Source organism: Gorilla gorilla, chromosome 10, assembly GCF_029281585.2.
Source record: "Gorilla gorilla gorilla isolate KB3781 chromosome 10, NHGRI_mGorGor1-v2.1_pri, whole genome shotgun sequence".
NCBI classification, from domain to species: domain Eukaryota; kingdom Metazoa; phylum Chordata; class Mammalia; order Primates; family Hominidae; genus Gorilla; species Gorilla gorilla.
In genome coordinates this window covers 44,726,237-44,748,576 of record NC_073234.2, presented here as the reverse complement: position 1 = coordinate 44,748,576, position 22,340 = coordinate 44,726,237, and the positions used below count along the sequence as shown (strand labels likewise).

At 48.0% G+C, this 22,340-nt stretch overlaps 1 protein-coding gene across 12 annotated transcripts in view; it reads right to left on the bottom strand.

The window, feature by feature from the left end:
• BAZ2A (bromodomain adjacent to zinc finger domain 2A) overlaps positions 1–22,340 on the bottom strand; it is a 40,542-nt gene that overhangs the window by 16,948 nt on the left and 1,254 nt on the right. For 4 of the 12 annotated variants that reach the window (XM_055359338.2, XM_055359339.2, XM_031016668.3 and 1 more), the window contains exons 3-6: positions 4,571–4,708; positions 2,159–2,752; positions 1,099–1,284; positions 161–379 (exon numbers count right to left, since the gene is read on the bottom strand). In XM_055359338.2, coding sequence (XP_055215313.2) covers positions 161–379; positions 1,099–1,284; positions 2,159–2,752; positions 4,571–4,708 — 1,137 coding nt within the window. Of the gene's footprint in view, positions 1–160; positions 380–1,098; positions 1,285–2,158; positions 2,753–4,570; positions 4,709–8,276; positions 8,591–13,888; positions 13,987–16,529; positions 16,550–16,979; positions 17,179–17,630; positions 17,721–21,822; positions 21,926–22,340 lie in introns of those variants that run through there. The other 8 variants (XM_063694619.1, XM_063694620.1, XM_063694622.1 and 5 more) reach the window with 8 other exon arrangements.

The window sequence follows — 22,340 nt, the reverse complement described above, 5'->3', positions numbered from 1 at the left end:
CAGGTGATCCGCCCGCCTCGGCCTCCCGAAGTGCTGAGATTACAGGTGTGAGCCACTGCGCCCAGCCAGATTTCCCACTCTTAAGGCCCTAACTATGAAACTTATTCTCTCATCTTTTCTCAGGTAAAGGTCTGTCTTTGTCCTACCTACCCTCACTTACCTTGCAGGACAGACTCCCCTAGGACAGGTGGAGAGGTGGGACTGGCAAAGATAGAGGTTGATGTTTGACTATCATCTGCCAGGAGACTGAAGGCAGTAGCATTATTGAGGGAAGGGCAATCAAGGGCAGAAATCACAGGGCTGTCCTCAAGAGGCAGCTTGTCCTCTGCACCCATCAGCTCCGTGTCATCAATACCATACAGTCCTCCACTCACTGGCTCTGTTTACAAGGGTAGAAAAATCAGAGCAGGATAATGAGAAAAAAATCAGAAAGCAAGATTTAAGAAACATTGGTCAGAAAACATCCAATTCTAGTTCCCACAATGTGAAGATTCTTCCTAATATTAAGTTAGGTAACAAGTAAAGCCTTCTCCCTGAAAGAGTAGTCATGAGACTATAGGGATCATAAAAGTTTGAGGGGAGGCCGAGGCAGAAGAATTACTTGAGGCCAGGAGTTCAAGACCAGCCTGGACAACATAGCAAGACCTCATCTCTACAAGGTGAAAATGAAAGGAAAGGCATTGGTGGTATTATCTACCCAGAGACGTATGCAAAATTCTAGGATTTATCATAAAATATGTCTTTCTTGTACTTCAGTGGAGTAAAAGGTAACTGCTCACTGACAAATGTTTTCTTCCTAGTTTGTTAGAACCCAGAAAGATCAACTGTGTGGTAATAAGTCCCTATCCAGTGCATTATTACAGCCCAGAGCTCTTGGCCAAAAGGAATACTGGGAAAGAACCTGGGACATGAACCAATTCAGCTCAGAATTCAGTTAGTGCACCAAGTCCTGTGGCATGTAACTGTGGTCTGCCTTAGGCCTACCTGGAAGCCCCAGTGCCCCTGATTGCCTAATACTTTTCCCATTTTACTGTCTCTTTAGGTAAAGGTTGGCTACTCTGCATGGATAAGTTAAAGGGACATAGCCTCCAAACCTACCTGGTGCCAAAGAGTTGAAGGGCTCCAGAGAGTCTTCACTGAGGATTGGAGTGTCTTCCAGTTGATCAGGAAGATGTGAAGGATCATCTAAACAGCTCACTGTGGGGTCAGGGACCAGGACTGAGACCTCTTGGTGTAACGATTCCACAGAAGGGACAGAGCCATTGTAGCCACACATCTTCAGTTCTAGGAAATCCCAGGAGAGACCAAAAGTCAAAATCAGTGCCTTATATTGGTTCATTTAACTATACTAGGCAGTCAATCTTTGCTAGAAGGATGTTCATTCATTCAACATTTATTGCAGCCAGTTCATTGCTGGGAACCGATCACATCAAGATACTCTGAGCAGAGATGTGCTGGTAAAATCAAACCTACAGCAGGCAAAGAGAGGAAAAGAGAGTGGGGTCTGATACAACATCTCTATCATGTTCTCCAATATCTCCTCCATCCATTGGGAAACGAGAAAACATCCTGTAATTTTACAGAGTGGTGGTTACCCTTGTACCAGGAATCAACTGGAAGCTAAGCTTTTATCTATTTTGAGGGAAAAGATGAGAGGGGCTGTCACATGTACTAATGCTAAACAACAAAAAAAAGGAAACTGAGTAGACAAATAATGATATGCTCTGCCTGCTTCCTGCCCTCCTTCGCATGCCAATCACGACATTGGGCTCAGACGACTTTAGCAGCCAGTCTGATCCTGCCACAGTCAGTTAAAACAGCCTCAATGCCCGCTGCTAGACCCTAACCACTCCGTATATTTTGAAAGAAGCCTTTCTTGATGCAGGGTGTCTGTTGGGGCTGTTTCGGGCTCGCCCACCTGCCCTCTCCAGGCCAGAAGCTCTGCATGAGCTTGAAATAATTTGCACTCCCACTCGCGAGCTGGTGCTGCTGCCACAAAAACACCAGCCACTTGGCTCTGCTAATTGCTAATCACCAACATGCAAATCAGCCTCCACTGCAGAGAGCTGGAAAGACAAGTTTTTCTCACCTCAAAAAGCCACTATCCCCCCCAGCTCCATTTTTCCTTTCCCCACCCAGTTCACCAACCCAGTTATACCTGGCTGCTCTTCTTCCAGCTCCAAGCTGCCTACCAAGCCAGTGCCATTCTCTGCCACAACTGAAGTCATCTCCTTTTCTGCTGCCTCATCAGGATGGATACCACTGCCTACCTCCTGGGAGGGTGCAAAGGTTTGAATGCTAGATCCCAACATAGGAGAAGTCTGTGGGGAGGTGAAAAAACTAGGGGGTCCATTGGGCATCACCTCAAAATTCTGGTCAGGAAAGGAATCATACAGTTCTTGTGAATCAAAGTTAAGCCCCATGGGACTCTGGGTACCATTGGCCCAGAACTCTTGGCTCCCAGCCCGAAGGTTAGTGTTATGACTTGGGGATGAAGGTTGCCGGCTGCCCCCAAGGATGCCGTTGAGTGGGTATTGTCCCCCCGAGAACTGGGAGAGAAGGGGTGGGTCCTTGAGGTTGCTGCCAGGATTGGCAGATGGGTACTGTGAGTAGTTCCAGAGACAGTCGTAGGCCACGCTGGGGTGATGGAGGTGTGAGGTGCTGGAGGAGTGGGGAGCAGAGTTCAAAATCCCTGAAGTAGTAGTGTGAGATACAGTAGATAAGCCATTAACATTCACATCCCCATTCAAACCTGGCAGAGAAAGAAAGAAAAGGTCAGTTACAGATATGTAGGCAAGCAACTTTACCAAAACAAACCCAAAGTAATAGCACTGACTAGAGAAAGACATGGTAAAGGGAAGGGGGATTCCTCCCCTGCTATATTTAGTTTTTGGGTCTCTGGAGAACACCAAGCCCAGAGGCTCCTGGATGTAGGTTTAGCAACTGCTGCTGAGGCTGAGTAGGGGGCTAGAGAGCTCTCCAGGCCTACCATGAGAGCCACCAGCAGAGCTGGTTGCTGCTGCTTACTGCTGGTTTTTTGTTTGTTTGTTTGTTTGGTTTGGTTTATTTTTTGTTTGTTTGTTTTGAGATGGAATCTCGCTATGTCACCAGGCTGGAGTGCAGCGGTGCAATCTCGACTCACTGCAACCTCTGCCTCCTGGGTTCAAGTGATTCTCCTGCCTCAGCCTCCCGAGTAGCTGGGACTACAGGCGCCCATCACCACGCCTGGCTAATTTTTGTATTTTCAGTAGAGACGGGGTTTTACCGTGTTGGCCAGGATGGTCTCATCTCTTGACCTCGTGATCCACCTGCCTCGGCCTCCCAAAGTGCTGGGATTACAGGCGTGAGCCACCACGCCTGGCCTTTTTTTTTGTTTTTAATTAAATGAAACTGTTTGCAGACTCCCTACAGTGACTTGCGTTCTGCCCTACTCTCATTCCCTAGGGGATTTCTTCCCTTGGAGGGGCATGACTGAATTCGCTAGGGGCCCCCTTTCCCCAGTGCCTATTTGGCCCCACAGTGGTACCAAAAGGAACAACCTCCATCTCACTGGCACATGCAGATCCAGCACTTTGTGCTGGGCTAAGAATAGAATTTGCAGTCACCACAGCGACAAGAACCCAGCTCAGAAGGCTGGGCTTGGCCCTTCCCTATAGGCATTGGAAGGTAATATGCCAGCTGGGGGGGTAGGGGGGGCACTTTGCATGCAGTGCTGTAGAATTCAGCTCTCAACATCAATGGCAACTCTGGGATGGAGGACAATCAATCAAAAAGAACCAAGATATTAAGGAAACTTGAGGGTAGGGTGGAATCCAATGAAATAAGGGAGCTTCTACCATCTGCAACCCTCTTCGAGAGGATCGGAGGGAGAAGTAGCAGTATTTTTCTGCTGCAAGAAAGGAGGGAAGCATGTGGGCTTCTCTCTGCTACCAAGTATAAAGGACTTGAAACCCAAGCAAGATTATAGAGGTACCTGGCAAGTCATGGTACAGAGCAACTGGTAAGCCAAATCCAGGAAAAGACCCAATCCTGGCAGCAACACCTCCATATGGAATTATGAACTTCTCTCTGGGGAACTAGGTAAGCATTAAACTCTCCCTTGTCCCTACCTTCCATCCAAGGACAGAAGATGGAATAAGTACTTCTAGCATCTGCCTTTCTCTGATGTACAAACTAAAAGGCAATAAATACACTGCAACCTTCATTCAACTCTCAGTCCTGGCCCAGTGTAGCTTCCGTAACCTCTTAAAACAGCTTCTTAGAAGGCTAGCACTTTCTCTCTCTCATGGGTCCAACCTGGTTATCAGCAGCAGTAGCCACTTCACTGCTCTGTCAGCAGCCAGGGGAACAGGGCTGACAGAAGAACAGGCTAAGATGAAAAAGCCAGTGGGTTTTTCTAATCTCTTCCAACCTTAAATCAATACAAAAAATGTTTCCAAAAAACCCTAGAACTTGTTCTTAGAAGTTGATTTCTCTCCAGCAGCAAAGTAGAGCAAAATATCCCCCCATGAATCTGCCCTAAAGGGATGATGCCCATTCCCTCCCCAGGCCAAGCAGCCCTCACACTCACTTTTCCCTTGCTGGGGGAAGTTCATGGGAGACCCGTTAGTGTAGAGGCCCTCCCCTGAGGAAGGAGAGGGTTTCAGTCCTGAGGCAGCAGGTGCAGGGGGAAGGCCAGTAAAGTTAAAATGGTCGTTTGCCTCCATTTCTGCAGGAGGGGAGAGAGAGGGAAAAAAAATACTGGCGGTTAAACAAGGTTATGTCACCTGGAATCTTCCAGGGGCAATGACCCCTCCCCTCCACCTTCTCCTACCTAAGTACTGTGTGAGGAAAGGTACAAAATAAGAAAAGAGAAGGAGAAAATATGCCTCTAGCCTGAGCAATGACTCTATGAAAATAGTCTTTTAAAGCCAGCTTTGTAGATTAAAAAACAAAACAAGTTAGCGAGAAAAACCAAGATACAAACCTGGAGGAGTCTTCCCTCTGTGTAAGCCCCACTCAGCCCAGGTTACCCTTCTATATTAGATATTAGCCTCTACTGTACCACTTAACATTCTCCATCCTTTTGTTTTTATCCCCAAGGTAAAGTCTCCCTCCCAGGCCCACAAAAGGTTCTCAAAGCCATCTTTTTGACAGAAAAGCATATTTGATAAACACTCTTTGTTTCATTATTAAACTTGAGCTAAACATAATTTCTAATTATCCTATCCATAGCCCTAGATATCTCAAGATAGTAGTTACATTAGTAAAGGGATTTGAAAAGGAGAATACATTTCAGGAAGGTGATCATAATGGCAAACCTCGAATCATCCAGCAATACTTCTACTCTTTATGCTCCCCAAGAACACAGGTCAGAAAAATGTCAGCAGTGGAAAATTGATTAAATATGAGGGTATCCCAAAAAATATTATTCTGTTATGTCTATTATGGTTATTTCCTAATGTTTTAGTTTTGTGGCTTAAATATAAAGAAACGGTCACAGGGAAAATAAAATAGCAAGATACTTATATTTGTAAAGTGCAATGGCTCATTGAGGTATGGCTAAAAAGTTTTTCACCCTTTCTGAATACTACTAAGAATGATGAGAGAAGCCCTTGATCAGAATGAATTTAACTTTGACAGAGGAAAGGAAAGAAAGCAAGCAGAAGCCAGAATTATTGGTAAAGTCTAACATATCAATCGGATTCTTGTGATATCCTAGTGCATACCAACTTGATATGTGAGAAACATAATCTGTCTTGATACAGAAAAAGCAACTCCTTGAATTATGTTACTACATTTTAAAAAAGAGAAGAATTCAGGCCGGGTATAGTGGCTCACCTGAGGTCAGGAGTTCGAGACCAGCCTGACCAACATGGTAATACCCTGTCTCTACTAAAAATACAAAAATTAGCTGGGTGTGGTGGCAGGCACCTGTAATCCCAGCTACTCAGGAGGCTAAGGAAGGAGAATCGCTTGAACCCGCGAGGCAGAGGTTGCAGTGAGCCGAAATTGCGCCATTGCACTCCAGCCTGGGCGACAAGAGTGAAACTCCATCTCAAAAAAAAAAGAATGAATACACTGGTTAAGTACATATATGATGAGGCCTGGCATAGTGGTTCACACCTATAATCCCAATACTTTGGAAGCCAAAGCAGGAGGACTATTTGAGGCTAAGAGTTTAAGACCAAGCTGGATAACGTGGCAAGAACCAATCTCTACAAAACATTTTAAAAGTAGCAGGGTGTGAAGGCCAGGCACGGTGGCTCACACCTGAAATCCCAGCACTTTGGGAGGCCGAGGCTGGCGGATCACCTGAGGTCAGGAGTTCAAGACCAGCCTGGCCAACATGGTGAAACCCTACCTCTACTAAAAAATACAAAAATTAGCCGGGCGTGGTGGCAGGCACCTGTAATCCCAGCTGCTCGGGAGGCTGAGGCAGGAGAATTGCTTGGACCTGGGAGACGGAGGTTGCAGTGAGCGGAGATCATGCCATTGCACTCCAGCCTGGGGGACAAGAGCGAGACTTCATCTCAAAAAAAAAAAAAAAAAAAAAAAGTAGCAGGGTGTGGTGGGGCACACCTGTGGTCCTAGCTTACTCGAGAGGCTAAGGCAGAAGGATCACTTGAGCCCAGGAGGTCGAGGCTGCAGTGAACCATGATCATGCCACTGCACTCCAGCCTAGGTGACAGAGCATGACCCTGTCTCAAAAAAAAAGAAAAGAAAAGAATATATATGCCCACTGGCCAAAGTCTACAAGAGTTACATTCATAAATATGCTACATTACTAAAATTAGACACCATTAGTATAAATGTGAATATAACATAAGTCTGAGCATGATATATAAACCCTGCATAGTATGTGGGAATTGTCTGTATCCTAATCAATTTTAACTGAAATTTTAAAAATAAAAATAGGCCAAGCATGGTGGCTCATGCCTGTAATCCTAGTGCTCCAGGAGGCTGAAGCAGGAAGATCACTTGAGGTCAGGAGATCAAGACCAGCTTGGGAAACATAGCAAGGCTCTGTCTCCACAAAAAATAAAAAAGTTAGCTGAGCATGGTGGTTCCTGCCTGTAGTCTCAGCTGCTCAGGAGGATGAGACAGGAAGATTACTTGAGCCCAAAAGTGCAAGTCCAGCCTATGCACCATAGCAAGACCCCATCTCTAAAAACTAAAAGCAATTTGCATTTTGTTGATTTAAGGGAAAAAGTTTTTAGGACTTACTTATCTCCCATATAGGATATCTCATCTTTAGTCTAAATAGGGGTGTCCAATCTTTTGGCTTCCCTGGACCACACTGGAAGAATTGTCTTGGGCCACACATAAAATACACTAATGAGAGCTGATGAGCTTTAAAAAAAAAAAAAAAAAAAAAATCACAAGAAAATCTCCATGTTATGTTTTAACAAAGTTTACAAATTGGTATTGGGCCAGATTCAAAGTTGTCCTGGGTGGGGTGGACAAGCTTGCTCTAAATTAAGTAGCAGACCTAAACCTGCCATTCATCAGTGAAAAAAATGGAGTCTTTATAGTGAAAAGACCCCAGGTTAGCCGGGCATGATGGTGAGCAGCTGCAGTCCCAGCTACGTGGGAGGCTGAGGCAGGAGGATCGTTTGAGCCTGGGAAGCAGAGATTGCAGTGAGCCAAGATCATGCCATTGCATTCCCGCCCGGGTGACAGAGCGAAACCCTGTCTCAAAAAAACAAAACAAAACAAAACAAACAAACAAACAAAACACACAGGGTCCTCCAGGATTTCCTTTTTTTTTTTTTTTTTTTTTTTTGAGACAGTTTCCCTCTTGTTGCCCATGCTGGGGTGCAAGGGTGTGATCTCGGCTCACTGCAACCTCCACCTCCCAGGTTCAAGCGATTCTCCTGCCTCAGCCTCCCCAGCAGCTGGGATTACAGGCACCCGCCAACACGCCCAGATAATTTTTTATCTTTTTAGTAGAGATGGGGTTACACCATGTTGGCCAGGCTGGTCTTGAATTCCTGACCTCAAGTGATCAACCCACCGCGGCCTCCCAATGTGCTGGGATTACAGCCATGAGCCACTGCGCCCAGTCAGGATTTCCCTAGTATAGTTAACAGCTACTCCTCAGCAGTAGGGGGTCTGAAAGATAAGCATCATGAGATTAATAATCATTCTGAAGTGCAAGAATTAAAGGAAAGTTCATTCCTTAGTCTCCAGTTAGGTTCCTTCCAAAGCTTATACCACAGAGCAAGGAGGACACTCTTCATTTCAGAAGTCCTGGAAATACTATGCCTAGAGGGCCAATTTCATCTGATCCTCACCTCTCCTCTCCCCAGTTTTTTGTACACCTCCCCTGGTGTAGAGGACACATGCAACTTCCATCCTATGTGCAGTGGACTATATCCTCCTCAATGATGGGTCACGGTTCATTTTTCCATTCTCTATTTGAATCCAAGAACAAAGTTGTGACCTCCTCTCTGCTGCTCTGGAAAAGCACAGCATATCCTGTTTTTGTAAATATTAATAACAACATGTCGATGGCTCACAGAAATCAGAGAATTAAAAAGAATGGGAAGTTATCTAGTATGTGAGATCAGTTTCTCCACCTGTCTCTTCGGAACTGTCATCAGAACCACAACCACTTCATTTACGAGAAGCTTCCTAGACACATAAAATTGTCTTTGTGCTATGCAACGTGGTCAGCACAGTGTAGTGGGCTCTAGGTTCAAATCCCAACTCTTACTATTTACTAGCTAGCTGTTTAACCTTGGACAAGTTACTTATACTTGCTGGGCCTAAGTTTCATCATCTGTAACAATTTTTGTACCCACTTTTAAGGACTGGTGAGGATGAAATGAGAAAATCTAAATTGGAGCCCCAGCACAGTGTCTGTCATCCAGCAAGCACTCCATAAACGTTAGTTTTTTTTTTTTCTTCTTGAGACAGAGTCTCACTCTGTCATCCAGAGTGGTGTGCAGTGGCATGATCATAGCTCACTGCGGCCTGGAACTCCTGGGCTCCAGTAATCCTCCTGCCTCAGCTTCCCAAGTAGCTAGGACTACAGGTGCTCACCACCACACCTGGATAATTTTTAAATTTTTTTGTAGACACAGGGTCTTGCTATGTTGCCCATGATGGTCTCAAATTCCTGGCCTCAAGCAGTTCTCCCACCTTGACCTCCCAAAGTGCTGGGATTACAGGCATGAGCCACCTTACCAGGACTACCTTAGTTACTATTATTAGACAAACAGTAAAAGACTGTGTAGTTTTCAAAAAGACAATCAGGCCTGGCCAGGCGCAGTGGTTCACGCCTGTAATCCCAGCACTTTGGGAGGCCAAGGTGGGTGGATCACCTGAAGTCAAGAGTTCGAAACCAGCCTGGCCAACATGGCGAAACCCCATCTCTATTAAAATTACAAAAAATTAGCTGGGTGTGGTGGCGGGCACCTGTAATCCCAGCTACTCAGGAGGCTGAGGCAGGAGAATTGCTTGAATCCAGGAGATGGAGGTTGCAGTGAGCTGAGATCGCACCATTGCACTCTAGCCTGGGTGACAGAGCAACACTCTATCTCCAAAAAAAAAGATAATCAGGTCTAAACGGTCTATATATAAAATAAATATAATTTAAAACTAGGGATGATCCAGCCAGACTTCCTTATATACAATTTGACTCCTGATTTCAGATGTCACTTAAACATGGGAATTAATTATGTCACAGTATGGGAATACGAAAAAAATGTGAACACCTCCTCTCAACAATAAACCTAGGTTTATTTCATTTTAACCTTCCTACTCAAGATGCTTTTCACAATAAACCCTAAAGGTAAACTCTGTCCTCCCATCCAGAGCTAGTAAGAACAGTAAAGCAAAGGAGAGCATCTCCCTTTGAACTAATAGGATTTTCGCCAAATGAGAAAAGAAATCAGCCAGTGCCCAACCCCTAGAGTAGCAGATGACTCTCATACCAGGAAGTACATTCATTCAAGCACCCAGCCCAGTCCCAGCTGTACATAAATGGACCTTTTAAGAGCTCCTGTGTTTCATTTATAAGAGTAAGGGACATTGCCCTATAAGCTTGAAGCAATAAAGCCCTCCCCACAGGGCCGAATAGGTTGCTTTTCTCCCAGTTCTAATCAAAGAGCTGCTACTCTGTGGGCCTGTGACATGGTTTAATAGAAAAAGGCTGACAACACCAGGAGCAGTGGCTCGTGTAATCCCAGCACTTTGGGAGGCCGAGATGAGCGGATCACGAGGTCAAGAGATCGAGACCATCCTGGCTAACACGGTGAAACCCTGTCTCTACTAAAAATACAAAAAATTAGCCAGGCGTGGTGGCGGGCACCTGTAGTCCCACCTACTCGGGAGGCTGAGGCAGAAGAATGGCGTGAACCCGGGAGGCGGAGGTTGCAGTGAGCCGAGATCGCGCCACTGCACTCCAGTCTGGGCGACAGAGCGAGACTCCATCTCAAAAAAAAAAAAAGAAAAAGGCTGACAATGCACAAAGTGTTGAAATAAATATTATATATTTCAACACTGTTACAGGTGTCCTCCCTGACCAATTCTAACCCTCCAGCCTCTGAGGCTACCCCCCAGGACAACAAGACACATTAACACTCTCCAGCTGGATACTGCAGTGGTCCCTGCAGCTCTTGGGTTCATTCTTCTCATGTAGTACATCAAAATCTCACAAATGGGGTTGGGGGGTGAGAGAGATTTCAAATGTTTATCTTGACTAAACAGCAAAGGCAAATTCTAGAGTAAAAATCACACCACTACATTTTAGCTTTGTAATTGTGAACATCATGAAGGATATTTCTTAACTCTACACATCTCTGGATTACCCACCACACTCTAATACAGAGGTTCTCATCAGGGGCAATTCTGCCCCATAGGGGACATTTAGTAATCTCTGAAGGTATATGCTACTGGCATCTAGTAAGCAGAAGCCAAAGATGCTGCTAGGCGTCCTTCAACAAACAGGACAGTGCCCCCCACAACGAAGATATTATCTGGCCCACGTTATCAATAGTGCCAAGGCTGAGAAACCCTGTTCTAATGTAAAAGCTGTCCCATTCCTGCCCCACACCTTGGGAAAGTTTCAAGTTTTCACTGTTCCCAGTTCCTGACACTGCAAATGAGGATGCTTTGGCTTTTGTATCTAAAAACCTCATCTCCCTGGCTAAGCCATGTTCCTCCACCAATAAGAGTTCCACGTAGGCTGGGAGAGGTGGCTCATGCCTATAACCTCAGCAGGATCACTTGAGGCCAGGAATTCAAGACTGGCCTGCGCAACATAGTGAGACCCTATCTCTACACTAAAAAAAAAAAAAAATTCCAAGTACCAAGCCACAGAATAAATATGCCCTCTTCTCCAATCACGATAACCCATGTTGAGTGCCCTAGTAACAAGCTTCCCTTGAACTCTGACTTGGACAAACTATATCACATACTGACTGAGGCTCAAAATATCCATCCTCTCCTTAACTACCTTCCCTAGTCAGGACTCCAAGTGAGGCAGAACAAAGATAATGAAAGAAGGAAGATTATACTAAGAGGGGGCTACTCAAAGAAAACTGTCACGTCCAGGCTGTTCAGAAGAATTCAAAGTGACTGTTCTCTGTCCTTATTTCTTCTACATTATGTCGGTTCCACAGCAACAGTTGGATATAAGTTCCACCATTATATCCCCAGCACCTAATTTAGTGCTAAGTATACAAAAGAACCAAAGGAAATATTTGTTGAGTCCATGGACTGAAGAAATGAATGAGTAAATCTACCTTTTCTGCCACTACCAGCTTACTCATCCAATGAAGGTCATGGGCTTTGCTCTTACTATTTTCAGAGAACAACAACAAAAAAAAAACTCAGCTTCATTCTTCACAGAGATAAAAATTTCAAGAGAGAAGAAAGGCCTCAAATCTTGATGTACTTAAATAGCCATTCCTTGAAGAAAATAAGGCCTGAAAATAGGGAAGTACTGATAATGTAAAAAGCCAATAAATTAGCTAGGCATGGTGGCATATGCCTGTAGTGCCAGGTTCTCCGGAGGCTGAGGTGGGAGGATTATTTGAGCCCAGGACCTGGAGGCTGCAGTGGGCTATGATCGCACCACCGTTTTCAACCAAACAAAAAAATAAATAAACGTAAGCTCTGAATTAATAAAACATTCTACTTGGTTTAACTGAACACTTGAGGCATATAATAGGTTTTTACATATTTGTTAATTAAAGAAACTACAGGTTAAGTTTTCTGCCACATTTCCGGTCACTTTACTCTCAGAAGACCGGGAATGCCTCTGAAATTGCAGGACACTAAAAGCCACAGTCCAGAGGTTATATTAAGGTTATTTCCCTCTTTCAGCTCTGATTGTTTCTTAGAATTTCTTTCTTTTTTTTTTTTTTTTGAGACAGTGTGGCTCTGTTGCCCAGGCTGGGGTGCAGTGGCACGATCTCTGCTCACTGCAACCTCCATCTCCCCGGTTCAAGCAATTCTCCTGCCTCAGCCTCCCAGGTAGCTGGGATTACAGGCGCCCACCATCACACCCAGCTAATTTTCATATTTTTAGTAGAGACAGGGTTTCACCATGTTGGTCAGGCTGGTCTTGAACTCCTGACTTCAGGTGATCCGCGTGTCTCAGCCTCCCAAAGTGCTGCGATTGCAGGCTGAGCCACCGTGCCCGGCCAGAATTTAAACTCTAACAGTTAAGGACTCTACCCTTTCCACCCCCAAATATGAGCTAAGCAGGCAGGTTAAGGACCCCATTCATGAGGCAGGTTACAGAGTCCACCCTCAAAAGACTAAAAGTAGGAAGACCATCTATGTCTTAAAAACTTCTTCCTTTCTTTGGTAAATTTTTGGCAAGATTACAGTGTTTTAGTCTGCAAAATGCCCCCATAATAATTGTTCTCTTTAAAGAGGAGAAAAGACAAAACACTAAGCCAATGCTACTTTTACTGCTAGTGACAGTATCTTCAAAGTATCAGATATCTTCAAAGATGGGCTTTTTTGTTTTGCACAATTTTTTAAATTTCAAAATTAGGCAGACTGACAATAACAAGCTGGTGAAAAATAGTCCTACTGACCCACATGAGATAATACTGAGAAACTATTCATCTTGGGCTATATATAAGGCATATGAGGACACCAACATCCTAAGAAACAAACCAAGAAGGTTATTTGCCCCAGGAATTATCTCAAATTTTATACTTGGCATTATTGCTGTTCTTGATACATCTTACACAAGGTCAAACATCATTATCAATGACTAACTTCTATACTGTTTTAGCAGTAAAAATAGCAGTTTGGAGCTTGACCTCTTCAGTGGTGACAAGAAAGGTCAACAGCAGGAAGACACTGTCAGTAACCCTAACAAGCTTTGTTTCTCTCCCAGTAATACTTGATTCCAGAGCCGCAAGACTACAAGATGAACCCTTCATTCTAGACTGGCTCTGGGGTCAGCCCATACAGCTCTCTTTACACCTCAGATTTTTTCTTTCATCGAGAAGCTTGAAATATTAAGAAATATATTTCTCTGACAGAAAAATGCACCCATTTTATAAGAAGGCCATGAAAGGTTTGCTTCATTCAGCTCCCAATTCAATCATGTATCAAATGAAATCACTATTTTCTCAAAATCAGCTTTTCTTTTAAAAGTCCAAAGACTCAAGAGTAGTTATCTCTCCTTTCTTTACTCTTTTAACCCCCAACAGGGAAAATCAACTTGCTGTTCTGTCAAGTGCCCATTCAGGTAAGCAAAGGCTGAAGAAAGGGGAACTTAAAATCAGCATCAAATCAACCCCATCAGACAGCAACTTAAAGGAACTAATCAGGGGCAAGAAAAAGGATGCTGACATCAGATGGACTTGTTTTTACTGTTTCCAGAATATCAAAAACCCCAACAGCCCCAGTGAGAAGAGCAATGATGCTATCTTACTAGTGATGATGCCACTTTCACACAATCATAAGTGTCTATCTGCTCCCATACTGGATCTTTAATCTAGGGATCTTCATCTAGGTGGGAGGGGTTTTTGCCTGGAAAATAAATAGTGAAAAGATGATTTAAATGACAGGCTTACGTAGTTTTCAGAATAGTCCAAATAATCTTAAAATGTTATCTTTCAAGGCTTGGCCCGGTGGCTCATGCCTGTAACCCCAGCACTTTGGGAGGCTGAATTCGAGTTTGAGACCAGCCTGACCAACATGGTGAAACCCCTTCTCTACTAAAAATACAAAAATTAGCCAGGCATGGTGGCGCATGCCTGTAATTCCAGCTACTGGAGGGCTGAGGCAGGAGGATTGCTTGAACCTGGGAGGCGAGGGTTGCAGTGAGTCGAGATGGTGCCACTGTACTCCAGCCTGGGCAACAGAGCGAGACTCCATCTCAAAAAAAAAAAAAAGAAAAAGAAAAAAACAAAACTTTATCTTTCAAAATCTAAAATCCTGTGGTCCTGGGGTCATAGGCCGGGCATGGTGGCTCATGCCTGTAATCTCAGTACTTTGGGAGGCTAAGGCAGACGGGTCACTTGAGCCCAGGAGTTCAAGACCAGCCTGTGCAAAGTGGCAAAACCCCGCCTCTACAAAAATTACAAAAAATTAGCTGGGTGTGGTGGTGCGTGTGTGGTCCCAGCTACTCAGGGGGCTGAGGTGGGAGGATCACTTGAGCCAAAGAGGTCGGGGCTGCAGTGAGCTATGATGGCGCCACTGCACTCCAGCCTGGGCATCGGAGTGAGACCCTGTCTCAAAAAAAAAAAAAAAAGAAAGAAAGAAAGAGAAAAGAAAAGAGAGAAGAGAAGAGAAAAAAAAGAAAAGAAGAGAAGACCAGGCATGGTGGCTCACACCTGTAATCCCTGCACTTTGGGAGGCCGAGGTGGGTAGATCACCTGAGGTCAGGAATTTGAGACCAGCCTGGCCAACATGATGAAACCCCGTCTCTACTAAAAATAAAATAATTAGCTGGATGCGGTGGCGGGCTCCTGTAATCCCAGCTACTCGGGAGGCTGAGGCAGGCAACTCGCTTGAACCCGGGAGGCAGAGGTTGCAGTGAGACAAGATCACACCACTCCAGCCTGGGCGACAAAAGCAAAACTCCGTCTCAAAAAAAAAAAAAAAAAAAAGACAGAAAGAAAAAAAAAGAAAAGAAAGAAAAATAAAATTCTGTGGCCAACTGTTGCCCCTAACCAAATCCAGTGTGCCACAAAATGCCTGGGGACATAGCACACAGTCCATCACTATGTTACAGGAGAAATATCCTGGGATTATCAAGTGAAAAGAAAGAAAAAAAAAAATCTGGGCACGACTTTGCAGGGAACAGAGGAAAAGCTTACCAATCTCCAAGAAGAATAAGAGGGGAGACGTTCTTTTATGGATTAAAGAGTAAGTCATATGATAACAAACTGCACTATTCTAATTAGTTGATTCTGCAGAAGGTAGTATCTCCAGCACCCTTAGTCAAATAACAAGCTTCCCACAGGGGCTGCCCTTAGGCTAGAATCACCACCAAGGACCGAGTTCACCAATCTCAGTCTGTTAATCAGTCCCTACCCCCAACACACAAATCCATCTAATAGTTAAATCTTCCTCACCCCTTCCTCTTCGTCCATTTTTCAGAATCTACCCTTCTTTACAAGCTCACTTGCTCAGGTGCTCTGCAATATAGAAACTGTCATAATAACTATACTAAAGTAGGACCCCAAGAAGCTACTCGTGCCACAAAAGATCTCTAGTCTCCCTGACAGCTCTCTATGCTGAGGGAATTTGCATCACTTATATAGAGCGTACCCCGCTGGTAGATAACTGAGTTTACTTCTCTATGACCTCTAGCTCAAGGGAAAACAAAACGAAACCAGACAGGAAGACAGAGATGTTCTGGAGGAGGGATTGGGATACGTGAGTCAACTGAAGTTGACTACTTCCAGTTGACAAGTTTACAAAAAAAAAAAAAAGTCCAACGAAAGGTCTCTCGGACCACATGGTTGGCAAGATCCAAGCTTGCCCAGAAGGCTTCAGAAAATGAAACCAAATCTGATTAAAATGGACATTTCAAAACAACAAGACACGCAGCAGCAAACGCACAGCTGCCATTTCCCGGCCACTTCCTGCGGGAGGCTGGGGGAGGGGCTGTTTGTGTACAGATGGAGGTGGAAGCTATCCCCTCCGTCGTCCCCCAAAGCAGACAAATCTCTCACTCCAATTAACCCTACAAAGGACAATTGCTATTGACATTGCCTTCTCCTGAAAACTGGGAACACCGGGAAAGAAAGGGATGATGCGGTATCATCCTTCTGCCACGGAAGCGGGGATCCCCTCAGTGAGGAATCTCCTTGGAAAAAGGAATTCCTCTTTATTCTTCCCTTCTGCCCCTCAGCCCAGCTCAAATTGGAAAGCCTCAGCGGAAGCCCTATCAACCTCCATCCCCGGAGTGCGCGATTCTCCCGGGACGCGAGGGCCCCAAGCCAAGCGCAGCACCACCCTCAGCAAGGAAGGCCCTCTCCTGATCTCCACGCTCAAGAGAATGGGTGCGCTCCCCGAGGGAGACACCCTCAGACCCCTGGAAACCCCTTCCGCCCTCCACTCACCACAGTCAAAACGCCCAGCTCCCCGCAAACGGAGCGTTTAACCCGCCAAGGGAACCCCCTCACCCACCCCTCGCGCTCAGGCAATCCCCACCCCCACCCGAGGAGGTGGAGCCCCTCCCGGGGATTCCACCCCAAGTCCCCCACAGGAGTCATCTCCACCAGCCAGGTGGCTTCTCCGCCTCCTCACTGTCGCCGGGAGCCCCTACAGCTCCTCCTGCCCCCGCGGCCCCGTCCGGGGTCCTCAGCAGCCCCACCAGCCCTGTTCTCCTCCCAGACCCCAGAGCAAGGAGACCCTCGCCTCGAGTTGGATCCTCGCAGGAAATAAGCTCCCGCCGGCTTCCCGCCCCGGCAAGGCTCAAGCCGGCTCTGGAGCTTCTGTTCCCCGAGGGAAGCCTCGGATGAAAGCGGGGCTCCCTCCCCCTCAGGCCCCTGGCCACAGACCCCACAAACCTGAGGCAGCGGCGTCCAGCCGGGCTCGGGGCTCGTCTCTCCCCGGGGTACAGGCGGTTCACATGGCCGCGCTCCGGGCGCCAGAAGGGGTGGAGACGCCCGCTGAGGAGGGGGTCTGGGGTCCGGGGTCCGGGAAGGGGGAGGGGGACGCGGCTCAACCGCGGGGCCCGAGAGGAGCCAACATGGCCGGCGGGGGAGGAGTGAGTCGGAGCCGGAGGGGGCGGAGAAGCCTCGGCCGGGAGAGAGTCTCCCCACGCGGCCTCCGCCACAGGGTCCTAAAGCCCGCCATCCCATCTTTCCGACCCGGACCTGGGTCCTAGCGCCGCTGTGCCTCCTGCAACCCTGGCCACCTTGCTCACCTGGCAGCTCCCTCTGCACCCGCATCTCATGGAGGCAGTAGTCCTGCTTCACACAGGGCAAACTGAAAGGCATGCCACAGTCCCAAGGTTAACCTAAAAGACTAGCCCAAACGTCTAGGCCCAAAGGCAGGTGCCACTTCTCTAACAGGCTGGTAGGGGTAAGAGTCAGGGGAATTTCGGGGGCAGTTATTTCCCAGGTAGGGTAATGGAAACGTGGAAATAGAAAGGTTAGTCACTCAGGTCGCGATTCAGTAAAGGGATGGGGAGAGGCAAGAGTCAGCCACCCACTCACCTCTGTCCCTTCAGTGCAGCCTGGTCCTGCCTGGATCACCACTTTCCTGGCAACATCTGCAGGGCCCTGGTCACCGGAAAGGAAAGATTCCTGTGCGTGGGGGAAAGAAGGTTCGGCTCTGGAACCAGACAGCAAAGACCTGAGTGTAGCCTAAATGCAGTCAGAGAAGTAAAGGATAAGCTGAAAACTAATCAGCAAAAAGATGCCACAAATGTCCACCCATTCTATGGTTCCAGGAATTTTTTTCTGACAGGGCTACATAACTGTGTGAAAACTCAGAAAAGTAAAATCTAGCAGAGGACTAGAGTTTGGCTGTCACCTAAAATGTCCACTGCAGGGCACCAGGATGAAGAACAGTGTCATATGATGTTAGAGCTTAGAGAATTTCTAGTTCAGGCCGGACGCGGCGGCTCACGCCTGTAATCCCGGCACTTTGGGAGGCCGACGCAGGTGGATCATGATGTCAGGAGTTCAAGACCAGCCTGACCAACATGATGAAACCCGGTCTCTACTAAAAATACAAAAATTAGCTGGGCGTGGTGGCGTGCCCCTGTAATCTCAGCTACTCAGGAGGCCGAGGCAAGAGAATCGCTTGAACCCGGGAGGTGGAAGTTGCAGTGAACTGAGATCGCGCCATTGCACTCCAGCCTGGGTGACAGAGGGAGACTCTATCTCAAAAAAAAAAAAAAAAACAATTCTAGTTCAACCTTCTCTCCTTCATCAAATGAAGAAATTAAGACCCAAAGAGGTTCAATGACTTCTTCAATGTCAAACAGTGGATAAAATATGACAAGAAAGGAAACCAGGTTTCCTTTCCTTGCAACTCAACACTTTGCAGCCTTGAAGATAATTCCCATTTAATTCAATGCAATGCAGTTCTAGAAACAATTGCCTAAACTGTGCAAAGCTCAGGCTGCTGAATATTCTGGAAAAGCAACAGAGTGGGGATGATGAAACTCTGGCAAGTTGGGGGGGGTGTCAACAAATACGTTTTCCTCTGGGGGTCTGAGGAGGAAAGAGATCTGAAAAATGGGCAGAGTTGGGGGGTGAGATCCATCAGTCTACATTGGATTTCCTTACTCCACAGAGGGGTGGGCTCTTCCTGAATTTTGGGGAAAGACTCCACCCCTCCCCCCCCCCACTACAAATGGCTCAGAGAGGATAAGAAGGAAGCTAGCTTTAGCAAAGGCTCACAGAGTGTGTGGGCCACAGACACAGAAGGCTAAGGGGGTTTCTCTTCCTCTCTGGAGATAAGTAGATTACCAGTGGAGGGAATAGGCAGGTGGAAACCAAAACCCTTCTCTCCTCCCTGTCAAAACAACAGATTTACAGGTCACCTTGGGGAAAAAAAAATACTCCTCCAACAGCCTGCTGACCTCAAGTCCCTGAGTAAGTAGAGGTCACACTCAGGGTAGAGGTTTCCTTCCTTCTGGAGAAAGGAGGGCTCTGGCAAACTTCTGCTAAGAAATGCCTCTCTATCCCCAAATAAAAAATTAAGGCAGGTGAAGAAAGGCATAAAACTGAGGCCTCAAGGGCGGCGGGATGGGGGTGTGGGTAAGGAAGCTGGTATCCCTTTGTCTTCCCTGCCCTTTTCCAGAGCAGATGAGGGAGAATCTTCCTACCTCCTGCTCCCAATCTTAAAGGGGGCCAGTCGGGGACTGGGCAGGCAGGGGAGGAGCCTGCGCCCGTCAGACGGGTGTAGCCACGCCCCTCCCCACACCCACACACACCCACCGCCGGCTCCACTCTGCTCCGGAAGAGCCGGTTACTCCTGTGCCCCACTGACCGCCCCCACCCCTTCCGAGCCCCAGGCCTAGTCTCCAGGGCAACCTTTAGGACTATTCCAGCCAGGAGCGGTTAGGAAGAGGAGTGTTGGATAGGAGAGGACCACTTGGGATTAGAAAAGAAAACGAGGTAGGATCCATTCTTCCCATCTGGTGCAGAAAGACTACAATCATCCTCATTCCTGAATGAGACCCCGCCTCATCTCATCTAATCAGGATCTTCCTTGCTCTGAGGAAGGATGAGGTTGGGGTGACAGTGTGCCCAACAGCTGGATGTTTACTTCTTGCTAGAAGTCACCCCATGCTGCAGCTGTGCTTCTCCCCCCATCCAGACGAGAGAGGGCAGACTGACCCCAAATGTCCCGAAACATTCCTCAATCCCATCAGATGTGGCTGATCACCCACCCACCTCTCTTTTCCCCACCCATTTCCCTTCAAGAAGCTACTAGAAAGGGGAAGGGGCAAATGGTCATTTTATCAGCAACTTGTAAGGAGAGTCTCCAGGGAATAGGCTGAACCTCCCTCAAGCCAGGCCAGTGGACTAGTCATGAAGAGAATGAGGAGGGACAAATTAGCACCTGCTCCCCCTTTCTCACCCTCCCTGTGTTCCTGCGGCACCTCCCTGACTCTGGGGTCAGCTGCCACAGTGCCTGGCTCCACTCTGTAGCCAGATGGCTAGGGCTGGGAGGAGGAAGAGAGAGAAGGGGATTCGTTTGCATCCCTCTACATCCTTCCTTCTCCCCCACCAGATACTCCTGGCATCCAAACCCAAACACCACCGCTGAACACCCTCTCCTCCCCCCAGCACCCCCTCCCAACATGACTTAGAAGAGTCTGAAGCAGATCTTGGCAGCCAGTCCCCTAATTCTGGAAGTGAGGAGTGGGAAATGAAAGAGCATAGCTAGGGGCGCAGCTGGACTGGGGGTGGAAGGGGAATTCTCTGATGGAGGTGGGATAATTATTAAAGACCTGCCTTCCCCTCACTGGCTGAATGGATCATACTGTTAACAGGATCTGTCTAGCAGGGAGATGGCTCTTAGCCGGGTAACCATTCCAACTAGACCCCCCACCAGGTTAAAGCAAAAGTCTTCACCCCCTCTACATTCTGGGAAGGCTAGATTCTCCCATAACACATCACAAGGACCACACCCCTCCCCTTCTTCCCCCACTTTTGTTTGTTTGTTTGTTTTGTTTTGTTTTGAGACAGTCTTGCTCTGTCACCCAGGCTGGAATGCAGTGTTGTGATCTCAGCTCGCTGCAACCTACGCCTGCCAGGTTCAAGCCTGCCAGGTTCAAGCGATTCTTGTGCCTCAACCTCCCAAGTAGCTGGGATTACAGGCACACGCCACCACGACTGGCTAATTTTTGTATATTTTGTAGAGACAAGGTTTTGCCATGTTGCCCAGGCTGGTTTCGAACTCCTGACCTCAAGTGATCTGCCCACCTTGGCCTCCCAAAGTACTGGGATTACAGGCGAGCACCACTCCACCCGGCCCCCTTCTCCCCTTTAAGTCGACAGGTGGCTCCTCAGATTCACACAGTCTTGTTTCCAAACTTCCCAATGGGATTCTCTATGGTGGTCCTGGAAGTTAGAGAAAGCCCCTATTTCCTAGGGAGTCGGGGGGCTTCCTTTGCATCTGAACAGAGAAGACTGGACTTCTCTTGCCTTCCCCATCGCCCCAACTCCCTTAGAGATTTAGCCCCAGCTCCCCACGCACTCTCTCCCAACTGTCCCTGAGGCCCTGAAGCACAAGATTCCGGCAGCGCCCTGGCCCCCAGCTCCCAGGTTCTGGGGGAGGGGCCTTCCTAGGCTGCACGGACCAACCCTAGGCCCAGGAGGAGAGTCCTTCCCACCTGGGCTCAGTAGGCGGTGCTGAGGTTGGACCCCAAGCTCCCGGAGATGTAGGGTGGGGTGAGGACTACAGAAAAGGTTTAGATGGGACTTAGCTGAACTTAAAGGGCTGAGCGGAGCAGGGACAGATAGTGCTGTCGATGTTGCTCCCCCGCCCCCCTTACTACGGGGAAGGAGAGGAGTTGGGGTGGGTATCCCCCCTCCCATTGGGGTTAGGAAGGCGTGGGAAAGCGCTAGTTCAGAGGGGAGGATGCGAAACCCAGACCGCGGGAGATTTTTCTGGCGAAGAAGGCGCGGGGGAGGGGGAGATCCTGGGCCCAGAATAGGAAAGGTACTCGGGAGACGATGGCGGAGAGGCGTGAGAAGCCTCCGGATTCCGGTCGCGGAGGACAGGGGGAAAATGGGCGAGTAGATAGTTCAGGGGAGAGAGGAAGGGCAGCTCCCTCAGGGGGAGAGTCAGATCCCGAATCCCGGGGCAGCAGGGATCCCGGGGCAGGATACCGCAGGAACGGCCCGCCAAGGGACTCCGGAGCTGGAGGTGGGTGCCGGGCCTCACCTGGAGCAGGGCCGGGCCGCAGGCGGCGGCGGCGGCGGCAGCGGCGGCAGAGGCGCAGGTGGCCGAGCCGGGCGGCGGCTGCGCCTCCTCCCCCAGCCCTGGGCCGGCGGCGGCGGAGGGGAGGAGGTGGTGCTTAAAGGGGCAGGAGCTACCGAGGTGAGGACAACCGCTCAGGAGAGCAGTCGCGAAGGATCCACTGGGGGAGAGGATAGCGGGTGGCGTCTCCTAGGGGCCAGAACCAGGAAGGATCCCAGATGGGAGGAAGAGAACGGATCCCAGAAAGAGACAGAAACTTCTGCGGTGAAGTGGGGGATGGTGGTAGGTCCGAAAGGAAGGACTTGGGAGAGCTCTGCCCGCGCTCCCAGGGCACCAGCAAAGACCGCTTCACAAAAGAGGCCGGGGAAGGCAGAAAGAGCTACATGGGCTCCTAGGAGGCCTAGGGGTGCAGGAGAGGGAACTCAAGGCCGAGCCTGCTGGGGGTCACGAGCAGCGCCCTACTAGATGAACTGGTTCCCCGT